Source organism: Panthera onca, chromosome A1 (assembly GCF_046562875.1).
Source record: "Panthera onca isolate mPanOnc1 chromosome A1, mPanOnc1 haplotype 2, whole genome shotgun sequence".
Taxonomy (NCBI): domain Eukaryota; kingdom Metazoa; phylum Chordata; class Mammalia; order Carnivora; family Felidae; genus Panthera; species Panthera onca.
The window spans coordinates 212497837-212520813 of NC_138339.1; the positions used below are offsets into that span (position 1 = coordinate 212497837).

A 22977-nucleotide genomic window follows, 5' to 3' on the forward strand; every position below is an offset into this window, starting at 1 on the left:
GTATAAAAGCAAATGATAACCAACTACTCTGAGATTAGATTTTTTTATAGTGTTTTATTTTTTTCTCTTCACAAAGGTAAGTTTTCTTATAAAGAACATAATTTAACCAATTGCTGTGAGGAAGAAAGCTTTAAAAACAAAGATTTTCACTGCTGCTATCACTGCTTCTTTTTTTTTTTTTTTTAAGATTCTTTTTTTTAATGTTTATTGTATTTACTTTTGTGGGGGGGGGGGAGACAGAGAGTAAGCAGGGGAGGGGAGAGAGAGACAGACAGACAGACAGAGTATCTGAAGTAGGCTCCAGGCTCCGAGCTGTCAGCACAGAGCCCAACACGGGTCTCCAACTCACAAACCGAGAGATCATGACCTGAGCTGAAGTCGACGCTTAACCCACTGAGCCACCCAGGCGCCCCTCCCTTCTCTTGATAGGCCCCTATCTAAGGGGACATTTCTAAGAGCCTCACAGGGTCTTGTGCTGTGTCTTGTGCTCAGAGACTCTGACACTTGAGTTCAGATTTGCGCTTTTAACCTTTTTTGCCTCCCTGGGAAGCATCAGGATCATCACTGTTATTAGCTGGTAGGATTTTGCTAGTCCCACTGAAAAGAGAAAGTTCCTAGAGTCGGGGTGGGATTTAATGGAGTCACAGGATTTTCTCAGATTTTTTAGTGGCTTTTGTCAAAGCCGTGGCAATGTCTGTCTCTCTTCTTAGCCATCTTAAAATAGGGAGATGGTTTGTTGAGGACCTTGGACTGCAGTTGTTCCATAGCGTCCTCTTGAGCTGTTTCTGGGCGGTCCCTACCAGGCAGCCTCCTTTCTCCTAGAGCAGGAGTTGGCACACTATAACCCACGGGCCAGATCTGGCCACTGCTTTTTGTTTTATTTGTAATCATCTGTGAGCTAAGTTTACATTTCCTCGGTGGTTGATAAATCAAAAGAATACTATTTTGTGACGTGAAAATTATATGAAATTCAAATTTTATGTTCCTCACATAAAGTTATGTTGGGACACAGCTGTGCTCATTCATTTATGTATTGTCTGTGGCTGATTCTATGCTTTAGTTGCAGAATTGAGTAGTTGGAATAGAGATCTGTGGCCAACGGTGCCTAAGTGTTTGCTCTTTGGCCCTTTATGGTAAATATTTGCAAACTTTTGTCCTAGACCTGCATTTTCTTTGTTCATGATTACCTATCAGTTCTTAATATGATGATAGACATATAAGAAGTGGTTAATAAATATATGGATAAATAAGTTGTAGTAAACTAGGCTTTTCTACCCCTGTAGCAATCTTCCTCAAATAAAATTAGCCTCAGACTATTTTAAATGTTTCTCCCTGTGCGCCTCCCCAGGCCTGTGGGAGAAAAAGAGACTCACCTCTAGATTGGAGTCTCTAAGACATCCCTCGAGGGCCTGGCAAATGCTATTATTGATAGCTCAGTATTTTCACTTTCCCTTCCTACTCCCTTGGGTGAGTAAGTCAGCCCTTGGACTTGTTCATATAAGCTGGTGCTGTCTATTCCAACGTTTTGTCTAGGCCAGTGGAATATTGCTTTGTATTTCTTTTCCTTTTTCTCTTCTTTTCTTAATAACTGGGCTAGGGTTCTATAAGTGCTGATCGTTAAAAGTTGACTCTAGTGTGTATAGTGTGCTGTTTCCCAGTTTCTGTTTCTGATGTTAAAATGGTTTGCCTTTGAAGCTTTAAGGGGGATTCATTCAGATGGATTATTTTTAAAGGTATCGTTTGGATTCTTTCACTAGTGTCCCCTTTCTTGCAAATGTTTGATTCGTGAAAATAACCATAAATATTTCACAGAGCTATAATGTACAGAAGGGTGGTATGTGAGTATTAAATGGGGAATTATATGGTAGTGCATTTTTAGAAGAGCAAACATCTAAACTGTATTCTGAGCTGTTATTTATGAGGCAGAATAACTCAGCAGTCATTAAAACTCTCCTCTGGACCTCATCTAGTGGGTCATTTCAGCCAAAAAACCATTAGATTGTGGCACATTCCAGAGAAGTGTTTAAAAAAAAGAACAAAGGAGTGCTCCATTATGGCTCAAAACTGTAATGTGCCCGTCCACTATAATTCTGGTTGCTGTATCTTAAATATAAAATGAGGATAGCCCCCAAGGGGGTGGGCAGTTCAGGATCTATCCCAGGCACTGGGAATACAGAAATAAGTAAGACGGTCAAAAATACGTGTTCTCTGGAGCTTATGTTCCAATGGAATAAGACAAAGAAGTAAAATACGAAATATGTCACAGAGTGATAAGGGCTTTGGAGGAAAACTAAAAGAGAGGTGGGTAGAGGTGGGGTGGGGTGGGGTAGGGTGACGATGGATGGTGGTGGTCAGTGGCAGCAGGTGGGGATGGTGGGCAGTAGCTAGGGAAGCAACACTGAGTAACATTTGAGCCAAGAGCCCAGGGTGAAGAGAGAAGAAGTCATGTGGGAATTGGTACCAGACAAAGGGGTAGGATTGTGCATGTTGGGGAAATAGCACAGAAGCTGCATGGCTGACGTTGGTGAGCTGGGGAGAGTAAGAGGTGAAACAAGATGGAGGGAATCACGAGAGGGAATCATACCAGCAAGTATAAGGATCTGGACTCTGATCGGTGAGAGGCCACCAGAAGGTTTTGATCAAAAGACTAACATTTTTCCTCATCGTCTTTAAAAATACAATTTTTAAACTGTTAAGTTGAGAACAAAATATAGAGTGGGCAGTTAGAGTAATTGAATAGTGAATGGTCTTTCTTGTGAAGATGGAATAAAAATGTAAATGTCTCTTCTTCATTGAAAAAAATAATGAGAAGGGTTATGATCCATGCTCAAAATTTTAAAGAGATCTGGCTGGTTTGACTGTAGGCTTGATTGACAGTAGTTGAATTCCTCAAACTGCTTTTTTGTTCTTAAAGCCAGAAAGAGCTTCCTGTCAGTACAAATAAAAGTACAGCCTTAAGGGGCGCCTGGGTGGCTCAGTCGGTTAAGCGGCCGACTTCAGCTCAGGTCACGATCTCGTGTTCCGTGAGTTCGAGCCCCACGTCCGGCTCTGTGCTGACAGCTCAGAGCCTGGAGCCTGTTTCAGATTCTGTGTCTCCCTCTCTCTCTGCCCCTCCCCTGTTCATGCTCTGTCTCTCTCTCTGTCTCAAAAATAAATAAACGTTAAAAAAAAAAAAATTAAAAAAAAAAAAAAAGTACAGCCTTAAAAGTAGGTGGTAAACTTAAGGTCCCAGTTAAAATATGAACTGCTTTAAACAGAAGTTAGATAAATGTAGCACTTGGGTGGATCCATAACAGATAGAGCTCAGTTCACTTTGAAATTAGTATGCTCTCCTACAAAGTCTCTTCATTAGCAGACACAAAGTGTTGGATGGGCCACTGGTGTGGCTCTGAATATTGTGTCTTGTTTTTGTCCTCTTTATCGTCAAATTGATAGCCTTAGAATTCAGAATCTGATGCTTTCGGATTGGTTTTCTTTTTCCCCTCCCTCTCTCCCTTCCTTCCTTCTAGTCCAAAAGAAATAGAAGACTTTCAGTCAACTGAGTCTCTGGGCAGCCAGCAGCTGAACCTCAGTATTGGTGATGACAGCACTGGCAGCTGGTCCAATTTAAGTTTTGAAGATGAACACCAGGATGAGAGCAGCAGTTTTCATCACCTAAGTGAAAGGTAACTGAAGTTGTACGTGTGATCCTCAGACCTCAGAAGTAGCTTCACACCGGGGGTTTAAGAATTATGAATTTGAAAATTCTGCCATTGTTTTCAAAACATACTTTATTATCCATAATACGGTTCTAATGGTTTTGCACATGTATTAGATACAGTAACAAGCCAAGCTAATTTTCTTTGGGTGTGCCAGTAGTTGATATGAAAAATATTGCATACATTTGGGTTTATACCCTGAGGATTTTCCCAGACTTTTGTGAAGTTTTGATGGAAAAAATGTATTTCTTACTTTAAAAAGGGTACTTCTTTTTTCTTTCTAGTCTGGGGTAAAGGACAGTTATCTGTGAAAGGTATCAAAATGGCCCTGGAATTTTCTTGTTATTAGTTAAAGTAATATCTTTCTGGAGAAGGAGTTCTCACTTAGCCTGCTATTGAGGAACAAAATGACCTAGAGCATTTATATGTGACTGACTGGAAATAATACATAAACTCATCATAAAAATACGGTTTTGTACAGCAGAAGGCACTTAACCTCATATATAACTTTTCTTAGTTAATTTTGTTCATAATAACATTCCTTTGAATATTTTATTAATTGCAGTACATTTTTTTCTTCTATTCTTAACTCTATAAAGGCATTCCTGACTAAACTATAAAATGCCATAAATTCTGACCCACATTAATTGATAATTGGAAATAATAAATGCCTTCCACAGCTGAGTGTAGGGAGAGGAAAGGGTTCTTAGTTTCAGGCTGTGGAAGGGACCCTGTGAGGCTTCAGTTGAACAGAACCCTTGGAAGTGACTGAGCAGTAGGGGGAGGCGAGAAGACCATGGAAGGAGGGGAGGAAGGAAAAGAAATGGCTTTTCACCTGTTAGAACACATCATCTCAGAGCATTTTGTTTGATGCTTGGATTAACCAGTATTAATATTTTTATAGAACATCTGTTCTGTCATAGTTTCTTAAAATGCTGCGTAAACCACCAATACATCTTAAAATCAAGTTCCCAAAAGGCAGTCTTTAAAAGTGGTAGTGGGACGTAGGGGTAATATCATAAACATCATGTGGCCTTTTCCATGACTCTAACCTGGTATAGGAAGTTAACACTAAAATTCTTCTCTCATCTTGGAGAAATACAGGTTTCTAGAATTTCCGTGAGGGTTGATGTTGTTGCTTTGGAAATCCTGGGGTTAAAATGAGAGAACCAGGGTTAGTGGCCCATGGCATTAAGGGGCCTGTCGCCAGTAGAAGAACTCTGCAGGATGTTGTCCGATTTGATGGCTCTGTCCTTGGTTCTGTCCTCGGTTCTGTCCTCTTTTGCATTTTATCAGTGCTGGAGAGTAAGTAGTCCTTCCCCACTTCCTTATCTGTGGTTTTGCTTTTCCGTGGTTTCAGTTACCCGCAGTCAGTCAAGGTCTAGAAGAAGATGGCCCTCCTTCTGACATGTTGTCAGAAGGTCATTGTAGCCTAACATTATGTTACTATGTTACTGTGCCTGCATCATTGGCTGCACTTCATCTCAACACGTAGGCAATTTATCTTTTCACCTCATCACAAGAATAGTGAGTACATACAATAAGATGTCTTGAGAGACAGAGACCACATTCACATAACTTTTATTACCATATATTGTTATAATTATTCTAGTTTATTGTTAGATTTTGTTGTCAGTCTCTTACTGTGCCTAATTTATAAATTAAGCTTCATCGTAGGTAGATATGTAAAGAAAAAAACCATAGTATATATGGGGTTCAGTACTGTCTGTGGTTTCAGGCACCCACTGGGGGTCTTGGAATGCATCCTCCACAGATAAGAAGGGACTACTGTGCTCATTATGTGTGAATGGCTTAAAACGAACATTTAAAAAAATCTCTTTAACAGAACCAAGTTTCAAAAAGACCAAATCAGGCTGAGACTAAAATGATTATGTTTAACATGGGTACATACATTTGGCTCAGAAAATTAACTGTTTGAATTTGGGATGGGAAAAACTTAGCTTGATAGCATTTTGTCAGAAACACACCTGTAGTTTTAATTGAGCACAGTTTTTTGTTGTTTTTTTTTTTAACGTTTATTTTTGAGACAGAGAGAGACAGAGCATGAACGGGGGAGGGTCAGAGAGAGGGAAACACAGAATCTGAAGCAGGCTCCAGGCTCTGAGCTGTCAGCACAGAGCCCGACGCGGGGCTCGAACTCACGGACCGTGAGATCATGACCTGAGCCGAAGTCGGCCGCCCAACCGACTGAGCCACCCAGGCGCCCCTGAGCACAGTTTTTTTTTTTTCTTTTTCTTTTTTTTTTTTTTTTTAATTTTTTTTTCAACGTTTTTTATTTATTTTTGGGACAGAGAGAGACAGAGCATGAACGGGGGAGGGGCAGAGAGAGAGGGAGACACAGAATCTGAAACAGGCTCCAGGCTCCGAGCCATCAGCCCAGAGCCTGACGCGGGGCTCGAACTCACGGACCGCGAGATCGTGACCTGGCTGAAGTCGGACACTTAACCGACTGCGCCACCCAGGCGCCCCTAGCACAGTTTTAATAAGAACTCTTATGCTGTGTGGTTATTAAGGTTCAAGCACAAAGAAAAACTAGGGCCTGTCCAGGGTTGGTAGAGTGCATGTTGAATATACAGGTTCCAGGGCCTCACCTCCCAGAGATTAAGATTCGTTAGGTCATCGGAGGTCCCAAGAATCTGCATGCTTGGTAACCACCTCAGATGATTTTAATGCAGGTGCTTCAGAGACCACGCTTAAAATACATGACTTCACATGTTTTGTCTTTGATGACATGTGCTGTTTTCTGGTACAGAGATCAGATAGGAGATAAAAGACTCCAGTTTGGACACTCTACGTGCTTTCACTCTAAATAGGAAGTTTAGTAGAGGGCAACAGTTAAAAAAAACCAATAATTTCAAAGTACACAAGTGTTTATGAGGAATGTATAGTTATTTGATCAGGAAGAGACCTGGTACATGCATCTCTTCAAGTACTTCAAGCAGTCTGTGAATCTTAGTAGTTATATAGTGGATTAGGTAAGAGGTGGGGCCGGGCTTGCAGAAGTTTTGAGATCATCTTTATGAGATATGTCAAAGTCGATAGTCATCTTCATATGGCTGAAAACCACAATAAAGAATTTTAGCCCTAGACTCCCACTGGTTGGAGGTATGCCTGTTCTAGACATTGGAAACATGAGAAGATGTAAAAGGAAAATACACAAATAGGAAGAGATAGGAAATAGGAAAAGGTATAAAAGAAAATGGTGGAAACAGGACAGTGTTCAAGAATGAAATATGAAGACTGTTAAGTGAAGAAATTAAGTTGTTTTGTGTTGGATTAATGTCAGATGATCATTGCTCAGGACAGTCCTGGTTTGCTTCTGCTGTTCTGGTATAGTTATTAATGGTGACTTCTTTCATTTCCAAAAGTGTCCTGGTTAGATGAAAAATTCTATGGTCCTAACTTTAAATCTGATCCATTTTGAGGGGCAGCAGAGGTGAGGGAATGAGGTTAAATAGAGGGAGTTTGAATTTTTGGTCTTTACATTCTTCAGCTGTTATTTCTTTTCATGTTCACTTAAAATCTAGGTGATGGGTTTTTATTATTAATTAAAAGGAGGGGTCATTGTTGTCAGGGAATGAGGAAGAATTTTAATTTTGTAGTATTTTTCTTTGTTTAGAAAAATCGTTCTATTGGTAGATGTAAATGAAGTGTTTGAGATCATCAATTTTTTCTTTCTCTTTGGCTCACAGCCGTCTGTCCCTTCGGTATCTCCATGTTTTTCCATTCTCGATTTGTTTGACAGCAGGCTACATAGGCATAACTCTGGTTGTTTTAATGGTTTTATGATAGAGCTATATTTTTTTGAACATAGGTTGAAAAGGCACTGCTCAGTTTTAGCTTTTATTTTCGAAGACATTATAGTGTGTGACAGTGTGATAGTGCCAGAGTAAAGATGGATATGCAAATTGTTGAAATTGCTTGGAAACTCTTTATAACGTTTAAATAATTGTCCCTTTGTTGGTAACCTTGTCAACATCTACTGATGCACAGAGGATGATTTTGTGTTAATTCACTTTTTAGAACCAAAATTTTGGTTTGCATAAATATTAATTTTTATAATTGCCTAGCATAATGTGGGGAAATATAAGCTGCTTATCACTGCGAACTAATGTGCTTACTAATTATTTTAGTGATTTAGAATTTTAAATTGCATGTTTAGGTTTTAATCTGAAATTTTTAACTTAATTTTGTTTCTGAACACAGTCGCTTTTTGTGTTTTATTGCTTTGCCGCAGTTTGAGAATCTAGTTGCTTTCTTCTTCTAGTTAGGTGGTTCAAGAAGTTCTCTGTGTGGCACTGGTGACTGGCCCACCAGACAGGTGCATTGCTTAACTGAGCCTTGGTTATTCAATATTCTGAAGAAAGTGTATAATATTTGCCACCTACTGAATTATACATAATGTATGAAATGAAGGTCATTGACATAATAAGAGTATTTTAAAATCAGAAAACATCTTTTCTCCAAGTAGGTACAAAAGGTCTGTTCGGGGCTATGTTTTTGTGCCTGTCATTTCATCCCCACCTACCCAGCCCATCAGTGTTTGCGCTAAAGAGCTGAGAGAATGTTAACCTACGGTCTTTTTAAAATTTTACCCAAACTGAAGGGTATTGGCTTTTTACAAATTATATCCCAAGATTTGTCGTAGACCTTAATTAAATCGTGAAGCTTCTTACTTTGTGCATCCATTTGCTGTCCTAAAAGTCTTTCTGTTATGTTCATGTGTAAAATAAATACAGGTTTAGAATAATTTTCCTGATCTGTTGAGGGCAAGTAAGAAAACTTTCAATGTCCGAAGCTGTCAAGTACCTTTTCCAGTAGCAGTGATGGTCTCTCCCTCCAAGGATGCCCCACTCCTCCGGGGCAGCTTCCGAACCTCCCAGTTACCACTGACAGAAGCTGTTCCAAGGAAAACCAAGGTCTTCTTTACTATTCATTTTCTGGTTCAGCTCTGTTCTTTTCTTCTTCTGGCAGTAATGGTAACAGCAGTAGCTGGAGCAGTCTTGGTTTAGAAGGAGATTTGTATGAGGACAATTTATCCTTTCCAACAACAGACAGGTTGGTCCAGTCCAGAAACTTAAAAACTGATGAGTCTTTCACACTAATGCATGATGTCATATTCTTAAAAGAATGTGGGTTACAGTGCCAGTATGTTTCAGTCTGCTTTTCTCCTATATTTGGACGTGATTCTGCTTGACAATTTACATCTAATGAAAAAATTCAATTATGCTAAGACATGACTGACATCTAATTGCAAAATGTGTTGCGTCTATGCATGCGTTGCTCTGCTTGCTCTTTTTCATTCTACCGATTATTATTTCATTAAAAAGAGCTTGCTTCCTACAGGATTTCTGGGGTTTGGGTTTATTGGTTTATTTTGTTTTTGTATGTAATTTTATTTCATATATAAGAAAAGTGTAGGAAAAAGGTGTTTTTTTACCCTGTTAAAAAATATGTACATGGGATCAACAGAAGCATTAATAATTATTCATGGCATTCTGTGATAATTCAAATGCTGTGTTATCTAAAACCAAATTAGTAGAATATTTCAGCGTTATTTTAAAATAAGTTTTATCATGAAATTAGTTGGTGTTCTGTATCATGGTAAGGTAAAACCTCTTAGTTATCGATGACCTATCTAGGCATCATTTACAATTCAGATTTTAACATGAAATGGTGTGAGAAGCAAAGCTTCCTTTTTTATTGGCATTTCTTCCCTTTTTAAGTGTCACATATCATCGTAACATTCATTCTTTACCACGTTTTAAGAATTAGTTTTAATACTATTATTAACTAAAGCCATTTTTTTAACTGCTTCTGCTTTTTTTATTTGAAAAGTGATGGGCCAGATGATAAAGATGAAGATCATGAGGATGATGTAGAAGGTAATTGACGATTTGTTTTTCAAAGTGTTTGCGTGTTTTTTGTATAAGGTTCTAGAAGAGTCTTTAACCTGTCCATTTTTGTCAGTCTCCAGTTTTATTATAAATCGGGGTATTTACATTACAAATCAGGATATTCTTGTACTAATGTATCCAATGTCAGGTCCTTTGTTAAACAATTTGTACTATTTGATTGCTAAACTAATGAAGTGCCTGCCCATTGGTGTAAAGGCTGACATGCTTTAAAAGAATTATTTAATTATTGGAGAGGGAAATTTATGATAATCTCTCTGTATAATTATCTTTTTAAAAACATAAAACCCTTACATTATAAGATATAATTTATTATAATTATGGCATATGCCCTAGCTTTTTCCTCCCAAACTAGTAGCTTCTAGAATTAGTGTTTTAATGTTGATCTTTCATAAATCAATAAATAAAAATTAAAAGATATTTTAAAATAAATTCTTCCCTCTCTCAATTCTATTCCTAAACTCATATACATATGAGTTACATACATATGTGTGTTACATATACATACATAAACATATACATATTTGAAGAAAATACTCAATTCTTTCTTTGATGAATATAGTTCTAAGTATGTAAATACTGGACACCATTGGTCACAGAGTTGTGGACCATCATTTATAATGCTTAATTCAAATATATTAGAATATCTGAGCGAACATAGAAACTTTCCGTGCCGAAGCTGAATTTGCATTGTGATTAGATGGCTATTGATTTATTTTCCAAAAATCTTTATTTTTTTTAATTATGAAAATACCAACAATCTCTAGTGACACCTAAAAATATTCATACTGTTTGAGATACTGTTTTTGAACTAGTGATTTTTTTCATCCTTTCTTTGCAAGTAGACAAACTGAGAAAATTTCCCAAATGAATTTCTTGAAATGTACTTTCATAATACCTGAGTTTCCAATCAGTTTTGTCACCAATTATGCCTTCCTTATTTAGGGAGGTCACGTACCGGTTTTTGAGATACAATCCTCCGAACTGAGGTGATTATTTTTTAGTGCCAATGCTTCTGCTCAATAGACATTCTTCATATCGGGCTTCTAGAAGTAAGTTTTTGTCATCAGATATGAAGTAGGAGTAGGACAATACTTTTAGAGTCACAGATAGGCTGGGTAATAATTTGCTTTATTTTTGTTGACTTAAAGAGTGTTGACTTTGTCTAGAAAAATTGTATCCTTTTTTCCAAGTCATGCCTGTGAGCAAAGTTATTCCAAAGGCAGTACATGGTGTAAATGCGTGTGGTGAGTATTTTCTCTAATGAACTAGTCATTACTTAACTGACTTTACTGAGGAATGAATAAGAGAAAAGAAGATACAGGTGAATATAAATAATGAAATTCATTTTCAAAGTTTACTTTTGGCACTAGCAAGCTCTTTAGGGTTTCTTTTGTGAATAGATAGAAATCAGAATTACATGTGGATATATGCCATGCCATCACTCACCTTTGAGATCCCAGTCTTCTCATCATGTAGAAAATTGTGGCCAACTTTCAATTTTGTTAAATTAGGAATTGGTAAATTAGGAGATGGATTGAAACGAATTTATAGAAAGATTCAAAATTATGGAAATCCTACTTTTCATTGTTGTTTATAGTTGCAGTAGGTCAGCTCCTTCCCTTTTTGCTGGAGTTTAGTAACCTCTCCAAAGAGCCAGGAGCTCTGAGCTGAGAAAGCCAGTAATACAGAGAAGTCTTGAGGTGATTTAGCTTCCGACCCCATGACCTCTGCAGGATTCACTGAATGGCCCTGGGGCCACGCCTGGTATCATAGTGCACTAGACCCGTTTTTGATTGAGAGTCAGTGGGGGGAGAGGAGGAAAAAGGCAGTACGTTTATCTTAAAGCGTGACACAGATCCATTTTTTTAAATGAAAAAATTAGGAACCAACACATGCTAGTCTAGAATGCCCTCCAGTGCCCTCAAGAAGAATCAGGGCCATCCACCACCAAATTTCCATTGCTGGTACAAACTGGCGTGATGTCTGCCAGTGTGCCCACTGTACATCTCTTGTGTGGGAGGGCCCTTGTCTCAGCTCGGCTTTTTGCTCAGCCATCGTTAAGCTGGAGTGGGTAAACACTTGATATGGGCCCACAGGTCATTAGTTTTATCATCAACAGCGATTCATCCTTCCTTATGTTGAAAACGTACTTCTGATTAAAAAAGGAAACTTGAGAGCAGCTTTTTATTTATCAAGGAGTGCCAGAAAATTCCCCAGTCTGGCGCTTGGGAAATTAAGTGGCTGCATATGACATTTTTTCCCCCATTCTGCCTAAAGAATGAAGTGATTACACAGAGCATGGAGCCAGACTGCCTGTGTTCACATCCTGGTTCAGCCACCTCCCCACTGTCATACTCTGGATCTCTCTTTGCCTCACATCTCTCACGTAGTTCCCACCTCATAGGGTGGGTGTGAGGATTCCAGGAGTTTGTATAGCAGAAGAGCTTAGAACGTTGCTTATGATGTAATACGTGTGATACAAGGGCTTGCTGCTTCCTTCTCTCAGTTCAAGCAGCTTTCTTAAAGTCCATTTAATAGGTTTATTTATTTGAGATTGTATTTTTGTGTTTCACTTCTATTTTGGTGGTAATTATAGCTTTATAGTTTGGTTTCTCTTTCTTTACCTGTGTATTGTATTTTGACACAAATTATGGCACTTATAAAGGATCTGAATTCAGTGCCTCAAAGTAGAGTTTTACATCTGTGCTCTCAGTAGACGATCAGTGTTACTCCTTTGTTGTAGAATTGTTTTGCCCTTACAAATAAATGTTTTAGTTGATGTCAACATAGGAGTAAGAAAGGACGGATTTTTTTCCAGCATTGGCTGGAATCTTAAGAAATGGGAAGTACCTATCCTGGGAAACCAGAGGTGTTGAGAATCAAATTGATGAGTTTTACTTTATATTGCTTACATGTCAATATTAGGTTTGGAGCAAGACCGAAAGATTCTGCTCATTACAAATATCGACATGGAGCCGTGCACAGTAGACCCCCAGCTAAGGATTATCCTTCAGTGGCTCGTCGCTTCGGAGGCTGAAGTGGCAGAACTTTGTCTTCATGACTCTGCGAAGAAGGAGTTTATACAAGTAAGGACCTGCCGTATAGAGTGTTTGTGAGGATACGTTTCGCCGTACGTGCTACTCTGTGTCACGTGGTTGGTCTAGTAAGATGCCCCTTGATAGCAGAGGGCGTAAACGTTTAGGCGGTAGAGTCTCATAGTTGGGTCCAGATGTCCGCTGTGCCATAACCACAGGCAAGCTCCCCAGTCTCCGTGTCCTTAACTGCACTGTGAAAATGACTGTGGAGTTTACCTCACAGAGCTTTTGTGAGGATGTAAAAAGATGCTTAATCTAGTGTCTGGCACATCCTAAGTACTCCAAGTTAGGTGCCGTTAATAAACATGTGTTCGTATGCAAAAACTGAGTTATTCTTTGTTTTAAATTGATTCATAATTGTGCCTTGTAATTAGTATGTCTCCTACCCTGTTAATCTAGCCTCTCTAGTGGGAGACACTAGCATACTCAAAAGCCAGTAAAGGTTTAAACATCTCATAAGGGATCATGAACCACTTTGAGGACTTAATAGGGCTCTAATAATAGAACAGTCAGATTCGATGCATTAATAGGATGTCTTTATTGAGAACTTACTTAACTGTTTGCCAGGCACCTTGTTAGTCAAGAGTTTTGGTTTATAGTGTTAAGGTTTTTGTCCCAGAATTTTCCTTACCAGAATTTTGGTTTAATCTTCCTATAGGTATAGAATAGTCCAATGAGTAACCAGTATATATTGATCTGTAATAACAAAAAAGGAACAATCCAGTTACTCTTGATTCCTGGTTTAGGATTTACAAAGATATTGTTGAAAGAAATATGTGAAAAAGGCATTTGGTAAAAATAATTTTTTTTGGCATTTTGTAATTTGTTTTTACTTGGACTTTTTGGAGTTTTCTAGTTTAGGTTTCTGTTTGTGAGCAGAAGGAGAAAATAAGACGGAAAGAGATGCTCAAGGAATGAATTGTCAGGGAGAAGGAATGGGTAGGAAAAGTGTCAGAACTGACTGTAGAGAGGCAAACATTTTCAAGTCATTTAGCCATGGATAAACTGAGGACTAAGGAAGGCCTTCAGTAGAACTGAGCGTGAGCATGTTAGTGCTTGGGGCAAGGGACCTCTTCCCAAGTAACCTAGCATATGTTTTATGGTTACATTTATATGAAATGGCCAAAATGGGCAAATCTATAGAGACTGGAGTAGATTAGTGATTGCCTAGAGTTGAGTGGTTTGTGACAAATGGGCGTGTTTACTAATAAGTAGAGCTTTCCTTTTGGTGTAGTGAAACATGTTTTAACATCGATTGTGGTAAGAGTTGCATTCAACGGGGGGAGTATACTAAAAACCATTGACTAGTAAACTTTAAGTGGATGAAGTGTATGCTCTGTGAATTATATCTCTGAAAGGATACTTTTTAAAAAGGTTAAGCATATTTATATTACAAAATTAGTTTTTACAGGACTAAAGAGAAAAAAAAAATGAGTGAAGACATGTTCTGATTCTGGTGACAATAGAGTTTATTTAAACCTGTATTTACTTTTTAAAAAAAATTGAGGTGTAGTTGAAATATAACATTATATTAGTTTCAGGTATACAGCATAATGATTTGATATTTGTATATATTGTGAAATGATCACCACAATATTTATTTACTTTGGTTGTTTTTTGTCGAAACACTAACATTTCTTAACTTAGAAAGCCATGTTTCCATTGAGGCCAGAGTGTGTATTCCAGAAAAAAGCCACACTGCATGTTGTGAAAGGAAAAATCCACATCGTTCTATTAAGATTGACATTATCTTTATTATTTTATGTTCCTGATTGAGGGTGTGGCAGATGTATTTAGTTAGGTCAAGAATTTGGTGTAGAAATGGAGACTAGACTCCCACAGACTATCTGGTGGGTGAGGTTTGTGGAGTTCTGTCTCCCAACAATCCCAAAGTGTCATTCTGTGAAGGAGATGTGTTTGTCAAAGGCAGGAAGCAAGAAGGTTTAATTTGTGTAAAGGGGTGGTGATTTAGTGGAGAAGACTTCATTATAAAACTGGGGAATAATATTTTAACCACAGGTAGCAGGATTCTTACAGTGATCTGTTATTAAAAATAAAAATGAAAACTTGATTGTTAGAAAATTGTCTTTGGTTAATGTTGGACATGCTTTTCTTTCTTCCTAGCTTTCAAAACGACTACAAGGAAAGGGATGGAAGGTGGGGGACCTCCTGCAGGCTGTGCTGCGGTACTATGACATGCGGGAGAAGATGCCGGGGGAGGAGAGGTGCAAGTCACTGTTTGACTGGCTCTTGGAAAACGCATAGAACAAACGCACAGCCGGTCCATTTTATTGTTTGGGGAGAGGAAGTAACAGATAAGGATGCATAGGGTAAACTGTTACCACTTACCGTGAACTGGGAGGGAAGTAGATAGAGCTTTTTAAAAGCGCATTCCGTCATCCCACGTTGTATATATATAGTTCATACTTTTGTAATCTCTGTCAAATATGATCTTCATTTATTCTTCTAGACACGTGCATAGTGTGTTAAGATCCTAAGAACACTGATTTGACGGAAGGTCTGACCATGAGGTTTTCAGGGACACTGACTGACAGCATTCTTTTTGCATCCAAGTTAGTGCTGCTATGAACCGCACCCAGGCGGCCAAGGACGTTGCAGACAAATGCTATCCTGTTAAGAACTAATCTGACAAAATAGCTTTGAGGCTAATGGTTTTTCTTCCCCCAATAGAATTTTTTTCTTATTTTTAAAAGTCATTTTTATTTTCATAGCTCAGCTATTGGTAGGTTTTTGAATCCCCCCAAACTATTTAATTTCTTAGAAACGTTAGTATTTTAGGTTTCTCTAAATACCGTAAATGATAGTTTCCCCAGCCTTTCATTAAATGACATTATTTGCTAATGTTGCCAATCCATCTGGCATGAAAGTGTGTGTGTGTGTGTGTGTGTGTAGAGGAATATTTTTGACTTGCCTAGTGGGTTTGTGCCCTTTTTTATTTTACTGTTTTCTTGGTTAGAAACCCACTGTTGACATTTAAAAGGTGCTTTAAAATAAACTGTCTATAAAGATTGTGCAGTAAGAATTTTTATTTATTGTTTTTTTTTTAACTATTTTGCATCCCTAATTTATCCTATAAATTAAAATAAAGGTGCAAAACATGTTAAAATTTTAAAAATTAATGTTAATATGGAAATGCATTTAGAGAAGCCCAATAATTTTCACTGTTGGATTTTTGAAAAACAAACAACTCTCTTCTTAGCAAGGATGAGCTTTTTCTAGAAAAAGAAGGGATGCCCAGGCTCCCTCTCCCCGATAAAATAGTATCTGCACTGTTTTGTAAAGTTGACTGACATGATTTTTCTGGGCTCTGTGTTTTTTTACTACCTTGTCTTTAGAAACTGCAAGTTGACTCAAATAGTGCTTGTGTGTTGGTTTTGTACGTGAGGGTATGCGCGTGTGAGTTTTTGGTTCTTCCATTAGTGGATTTTATAATCTAGAGTAAATCACCTTTTGTTGGGGGCTTTGGTTTTGCTCCATTACATTTTCTTTTTTCCTGCCATTGCATTTTCTTTTTCCCTGAGCACTGACTGTTCTGGAAGCTGCACAAAGTGTAGAAGACATAGCACCCACCAAGGGGCAAGGAATAAGGGCACTTACATTAATTTGAATTAATAATTATGGTAGAGAAATGTATTTTGTAATGAGAGAGTAAAATTTGCTTTGTAAGAAAAATACCAAAAGCCACTTAAATATTTTGAGATTACATTGTAAGCTTTGGTTTTTCTCAACTTAAGATACAGAAATGGAGTGAGCCTTAAAAATAAATTTGCCTAAAGTTTCTTCAAGTATTTTTTAAGGTGGAGAAATGCAGGAAATGTATATAACCAGAATTGTTTCTGTCTTTTGCTTCTCAGAACTTGAGATTTAGCAGCACTGGACTGGGTTTATACATGCTGGCACCTGGGTTGTTGATGATAACACAGATTTATGGTTTCTTAAGCTTGGATTGAATTTTTACAAGTATATAACTATCAAGTTGTGTTTAGTAACTTGGATATATGTACGGGTGTGATTAACAGCCAGATTGTGTTCGGACTTTCTTTTCAGCTAAAGTGAAAATATATTAGTTTCGTTAAAACTTTCTGTGCTTGAAAGTGTTTATGTTTATTTCTATTATGGTAGAAATCATTTTGAAGATTTTCCTCCTGTCTTTGGTTTCTCTGCATTTACCTGGAGCTTTGCTGGATTCAGAGTTCCCTGATTTAGCCACGACGTAAGGACAGACCAGTCTTTAGGTGTTAGTTAGCATGCATGGTAAGAATCCTAGTGGAACTCTACCCCTGTATCAGTTTCACGCAGGGGCATAGAGAAAAATATTAAGTATTGGCAGATGTGAAAAGAAGCGTGAGTTAAAGCTCCTTGTAGGGAGAGAAGTATCTTTTAATCAAGTGCAGTCTAAACTCACATTCTTTAAAGGCACTTTGTGATTATTCCAAAGACATGTTCCGTCTGTTTGGTTGCCCAGTCTTCAGAACAGCTCTGTTTGTTGAGGACTACCCGTCTTATTTTATTACAGATCTACTTGACCTATTTGTATTATATAACATTGTGATCTTGCCATTCTGTGCATTTTGGCTCTTATGAAATTACCATGTCTTACTCAGAACTGTTAAGTTGTGATGTGCGTTGAGTTGAATTCTGTTTATCAATTTCAGAACCCTTGAAGGATCTGACGGAAGAAAGTGGACGAGGCCTTCTGATAGGTTTTTTTTTTTTTTTTTTAGAACATTATTTTAGACCGAAATGTAACAATTCTTTGATAGTCTTTTCCCAAGCCACGTTTAAACTACATTTATATTTTGGATGTTATTAATGTTGATTTTGAAAATACTTCCTGATTTATACAAAATGAATGATTCATTTGTAAATCACAGAAGAAAATTAAAATATCTATTGGGATGGTTGATAGAATTTAATGAAGTAATAAAACCTCTGAGAGTATTCACTCGGTGAATATACGTGATAACATCTTTATACTTTGAAAAATGTTCCACTTACCCTTTCAGATATTTGACGTGAATTAATTCAATTCATAATACTTCCATTTTGCTTAAATAAGGGTTTTATGTTGCTGGCAGGAGAATTTAATTACTTATTAAATGTACCATGTATAAAGTGAAAGATCATTTACTCACATGGCTTTGACATCAGTGCACATTTCCCAGTCGCAGACCTTAACCCTGACTCATCATCAGAGTCCAGAGTCAGATGTCTTCTTAGTTAATTATTTAGCTAGTAGTATTCTTTCACAAATAACTATCACTTTCCCATCAGTATATTGCTTTAAATTTTATATTTCTCAAAAGAAACTTTCCACAGTTTAAAAAAAATATTAATGCATCCACACTCAGGGTGTAGGGAAAATGCTTTCCATTGAAAACCCTGCCCACCTGTCACCAGCACAAGACAGTTAGAGCATCAGTGGGAATTACGTGATTATACTAAAGCGAAAAGTGAAATGCATTTTTGTTTCCGTTTTTAGCAAAAGACCCTGCACACATTTACTCACTTACTGGATTCCTGCTCTGAAGACGCAGATGCAGCGTTGGTCACTCTTGTCACTTTATTTATTTATTATTGTTTTTTTCCATCCCTGTACATTCCTTTCACATGGGTAGGATTGTAGTTCTAGAAGTTCATTGTTTTGTTTTTGCTGTAATGTTTGAATACTATTTAATATCAGGTTTTAATATTGCTGGATTTGCTAACTTTGGTTACTTGTGCAGTGTTTGAAGTAATTCACATTCTTGTTTAATATATATATAGTAAAAGCAGCTTTGAGTAATCGTAGCTGTTTATTTGTGCAGAATTACTACATTAAGATCTTGTATAACGGTGACTTTTTTTTGGCTTTTCAGTCATTTAATATGTTCATTTATCAAAATATGAACTTCAGGATGCACTATAATTTTGTTTTTGCAGTGGCTCAAAATAAACATTTCAGAAATTACTTTTGTAATAATTTGCAATTAATTGTTCTTTTTATCTTTTATGAATTATTTGTCTGTGATCTTTCCTCTCCCAACTAAGAATTCTCCAATAAACTTAAGAGATGCCTGGCCTTCGTTTCCATTCTGTAATATCTTGTTAACTTCTCTGTTCTGAACTAAACAAAGGCATACAAGTGGAACTTCCATGATAGAAGACTCATTGCACGATCCTTATGCTTCTAACATGGTTTCCAAGAACAAGAGAGGCTAGGTATTTTTAGTCGGACACTAGATTCTAGCTACATGTTCAGGTGCCTCTGATGCTGACATAAGTGACTTCAAAGGCTGTTGGCCCAGTCTGTTCTGTATTTAAGTGCCCCGTAGAGTATTATGCTTGCGTGGTAGGGAATTCTTCTGACCTGGATCCAGCACTCCTTCTGTAGGATATAGAGAGCATATTTGTCATGCCATGTAGCATCAGGCGCTTAAAAGTTAGATGCTAACTGTTTGTTGCTAATGGAATTTGACTTAGGTATGTAAAGACCAGAAATTAGGGAATGATTTTCTAGCTTTGTATGAATGTTGCAAAATGCTAGGAGGTGACGATAGCAGATAATGACTTGGGCATGAGTGGATCCCGGTCACCAAGAAAACAATTCAGAAAATGCTGAGAAAAAGTAAGCAAGATTCCTTAGCCTGTAATTCTGAAAAGGAGAAAGGGCTCAGTTTTGCACATTGGGCTCATTTGCAGTCTGTCTTGGCTGGGACAGGGAGGAGGGTGAGGGATGGGACCCGAAGAGTGAGTGCAGATTTTTCAAATTGTGAAAGGTGGAAAGAGGTCACATATCCAAGGAGGAATGCTATTGTGCAAAAAGGGTAAGAGTGAAAATCTAAGAGCTTTTTGCAGCATTGTGTTTACAACAGGAGCAAAGAATGTGTGAAGCTTTCTCCTTAGGAGTGGTGGTTACATTCTTTTTTCCTTCCTTGGTAGGCTTGTAATCACCTCCTTTTACTTTTGTGCTCTAGGGCAAGGAGGGTAATATTTTAGATTGGAAAGAGATAAAAATAAACATTTTTTCAAGAGAGAATCAGAGCTCCAAATTTGACTTTTTGGTACCTCCCCCCCGCCCCCCGCCGTTTAAACAGACACCTAAATAGACTTGTTAGCTTAGAGCGAGGGTTTAAACGATCCTGTGTACGATATCTGCCCATTGAAATGGTTTGGCCCAATGTGAGAGCTAATTATTAACACTTAAAAATAAGGAGATGTCACATTTGAATATGTTTTGTATTTCAGCTTCTCTTGAAATTTAGCTCTGGAAAGCTCTGAAGCTCTGGAAACACCCATTGGACTTTGTGGTGACAGTTTGTCAGGAGCCGAATGATGGCCACTTTAGTCTGGGCTTAGCAGGGTTTTTTGCCTCCAGCATGACCTGCTGCACTGGGCGCGTTTCTGTTGCCCATTGGGACCCTGTCGGTGTTTGTGATGCAACCTCTGACTTAAAGCAGGGGAGATAACATGCTTAGCAACACTGGACAATACTCTAGCAACTCTTCCATTCTCCAGGATTGCTCAAAGAGGAGAGAAAGGTTCTAGAAATTATAAACTTGGGTTTATTGCTCCTGAGCAAAAGACAAATCCTAGTTGTTTAAAAGCACAGTTTTGCTTTGTTTTTTTATGTAGACAAGAAAGAAGGGGAGAGATCACAAGTTTACCGAAAGCAGATTGTATCAGATGTCCATTTCTTTTTTCAATAGAATTATTCAACTGGCTATTAGAATACCAGAAACCTAGTATCTGTATTTTAACAAGGCATTTTATATGGACAAAGGAATGAACAATTGTGGCTTCTTGACATTTTGCAAATGTGTTGCCAAAGACTTGTTAAATAGGTAGGTCAGTGTTTGTCTAGAGGGTCAGCACATGGTGTACCATGGGCCATTGGATGTAGAGCTGTTTTATACCGCCTTGGGTGAAGATTGTGTTGGAATATACCAACCAGGGGTGTCTAAGAGCATTGTGAAGCATTACACAGTAACAATTCCATTTCCAAGGATGGTATTCAAACAATTGCAATAAACTAGGACAAGGAACTTCTGAATCTGTTTTTTCCCCCCCTTGGTCGTCCTTGTGACTGAACTATGACTTGACATTTTCCTCCAAATGTGGGGAGGTTCTGTTTTCATACTTCTACAAATTGAATATTTTGGGCTCAAATGGTTTCCTCCAAATAATTTTTTTATGACTTTCTTGATATTAACTTAGTTTTCTCCCTGTTACATAAATCCTATGAACACAGGAATTGATGCTTAGAGATCCCATAAGGGCTGACAATGATGTAGACTTCTGAAGAGTCAGAACAAGGCTTTAAAAAAAAAAAGGAAGAAGCTGCCAGAATTCCTTAGGTATGAAATCAACCTCATCTCTATTTCCGTTTATAACAATATGGGTAGTTGTGGGGCATGTGGATTCTGGGGAGACTAAAATGTTACAATAGCTTTTCCAACCTATATGTCTTCAAATCACCTCAGAAGCATTGTGGCAAATGTTGGGCAAACTTAAGTTGCCTAGGTTTGGGCAAGCCAGCTGACCTCTTCACTGCCTTGAACCCTAAGAAGCCGTGGCTTCCAGAAGTGGTCCCTGGTTAAATGGCAGAGTCTGCAATGGATACAGAGCTGGTAGAGCTGGGGAGATAGAGTCAGTATGTTGAATGAGTCTGATCCAGTAATGCCCCAGTAGACCCAAATGGCTAAGTGCTCTAGTAAGGCAGGAGGTGACTATTAGTTTTTAAATTTTTTAAATCTTGATTTACTTTTGAGAGAGAGAGAGAGAGTGTGAGTGGGGGAGGAACGGAGAGAGGGAGACACAGAATCCAAAGCAGGCTTCAGGCTCTGAGCTGTCAGCACAGATCCCGATGCGGGACTCGAACTCACAAACCGTGAGATCATGACCTGAGCTGAAGTTGGACGCTTAACCGACTGAGCCACCCAGGCGCCCCAATTAGTTCTGTGTAATTAAGTACAGGGTAGTGGGAGGTGAGAGACCTTCAAGGCTTATATCAGAGTCCTAAAAGTCTGCAGGGAGAGAAAGTATGCCATTGCCAGTGCCCTTTTGGGAGTGGAATATGTTTGGGGGGGAAAAATGCTCTAATATTAGTCCCTGCCTCTATGAAGTTTATTGTTTAGCGAAGAAGAGTCATTAAATGAGTAATTATAAAAATATTTACTGTTGTAAGGGTGATGGGAACCTAAAACAGAGGAGCCTAATTGGGCTTCCCTAAAAATGTGATGCTGAGGCATAAGCTAGGGTTGAGCCCAGTGGGAACCAACCAGGCAAAGGGAGTCAGGGTGGTTCAGGGAGGTAGAGAGCTTTTTCAGTAGAGCAAACACACCTTGAGAAGGCTTCCTCGATATCAAATAAGCTTGCGGCTTATTTGAAGAACCAAAGACCAGTTTGGCTAGAACCTGAGGAGTTGTGACACATCTTGAAAAATATGTGAGCATCTTAGATAGCTCTCACTCAGATGCTTAAAGAAAGTGTTTATAGTTGTCTATACTGCAGTAATGCGGGTTTTTTCTACTGTAGCAGTTGGTTTTAAACTTGTGGCATGGTGAGTGATAGTCTTACTTGACCCTGTGCTTTATAGACCATGCCTAGAGTTTTAGGTTTAGTCCCAGATACCATTTTACGAAGGACATAGATAAACTGAACCATCCACATTCGTGACTGTCTAATGCTGAAGGAGCTAAAAATAAAAACGATTTAATTGAGTTTTCACCGAAAGACAAAAGGCCGCTTGGCCTGGAGAAGGCGAGGCAGGGGAGGGAGGGATGACCTCAAAACCATCCTTAAACATACAAAGGTCTGTCAGTGGAGACAGATGGACACTTGTGGCCCTAGAGGACCAGGTAAGGATCAGTGAGGTAGAAAATAGCAGCAGATTTCAGCTTGCTCTCCCCAAATTGAACGTGTATAAAAAGGGACCAGACCCTTTCCATGAACAAGAATGTGCTTGTCCTTGGACACATCTGTCGTGCTGGCTGATCACTTCTGCAAGTTTTGTAAGAAATCTCAACACCTCCTAACTTTGGATTAGGTGACCTGCTTTCCCATATATCCCTAATTTCTCCCATGGCAGTTTAGTAAAGTTGAAGAACGTAGGCTCTAGGGTCAAAAGAGCTTGATTTAAAATCACAACTCTGCCACTTCTAACCTATCTGTATCGTCTAGAGAGCGAAGGCCTGGGATGGTGGTATTTTCCTCTGGGGGGGACTTTCCTCTGCGTCTGCCAGG

General features: G+C 38.4%; 1 protein-coding gene across 6 annotated transcripts in view; it reads left to right on the top strand.

Moving 5' to 3' along the window:
* AKAP11 (A-kinase anchoring protein 11) overlaps positions 1-18814 on the top strand; it is a 50407-nt gene extending 31593 nt beyond the window's left edge. For all 6 annotated transcript variants that reach the window (XM_060637096.3, XM_060637095.3, XM_060637094.3 and 3 more), the window contains 5 exons: positions 3510-3665; positions 8694-8777; positions 9558-9604; positions 12563-12723; positions 14857-18814. In XM_060637096.3, the coding sequence (XP_060493079.3) occupies positions 3510-3665; positions 8694-8777; positions 9558-9604; positions 12563-12723; positions 14857-14997 (589 nt within the window). In that variant the 3' untranslated portion in view covers positions 14998-18814. The remainder of the gene's footprint in view (positions 1-3509; positions 3666-8693; positions 8778-9557; positions 9605-12562; positions 12724-14856) is intronic.
* Positions 18815-22977: the final 4163 nt, after the last annotated feature.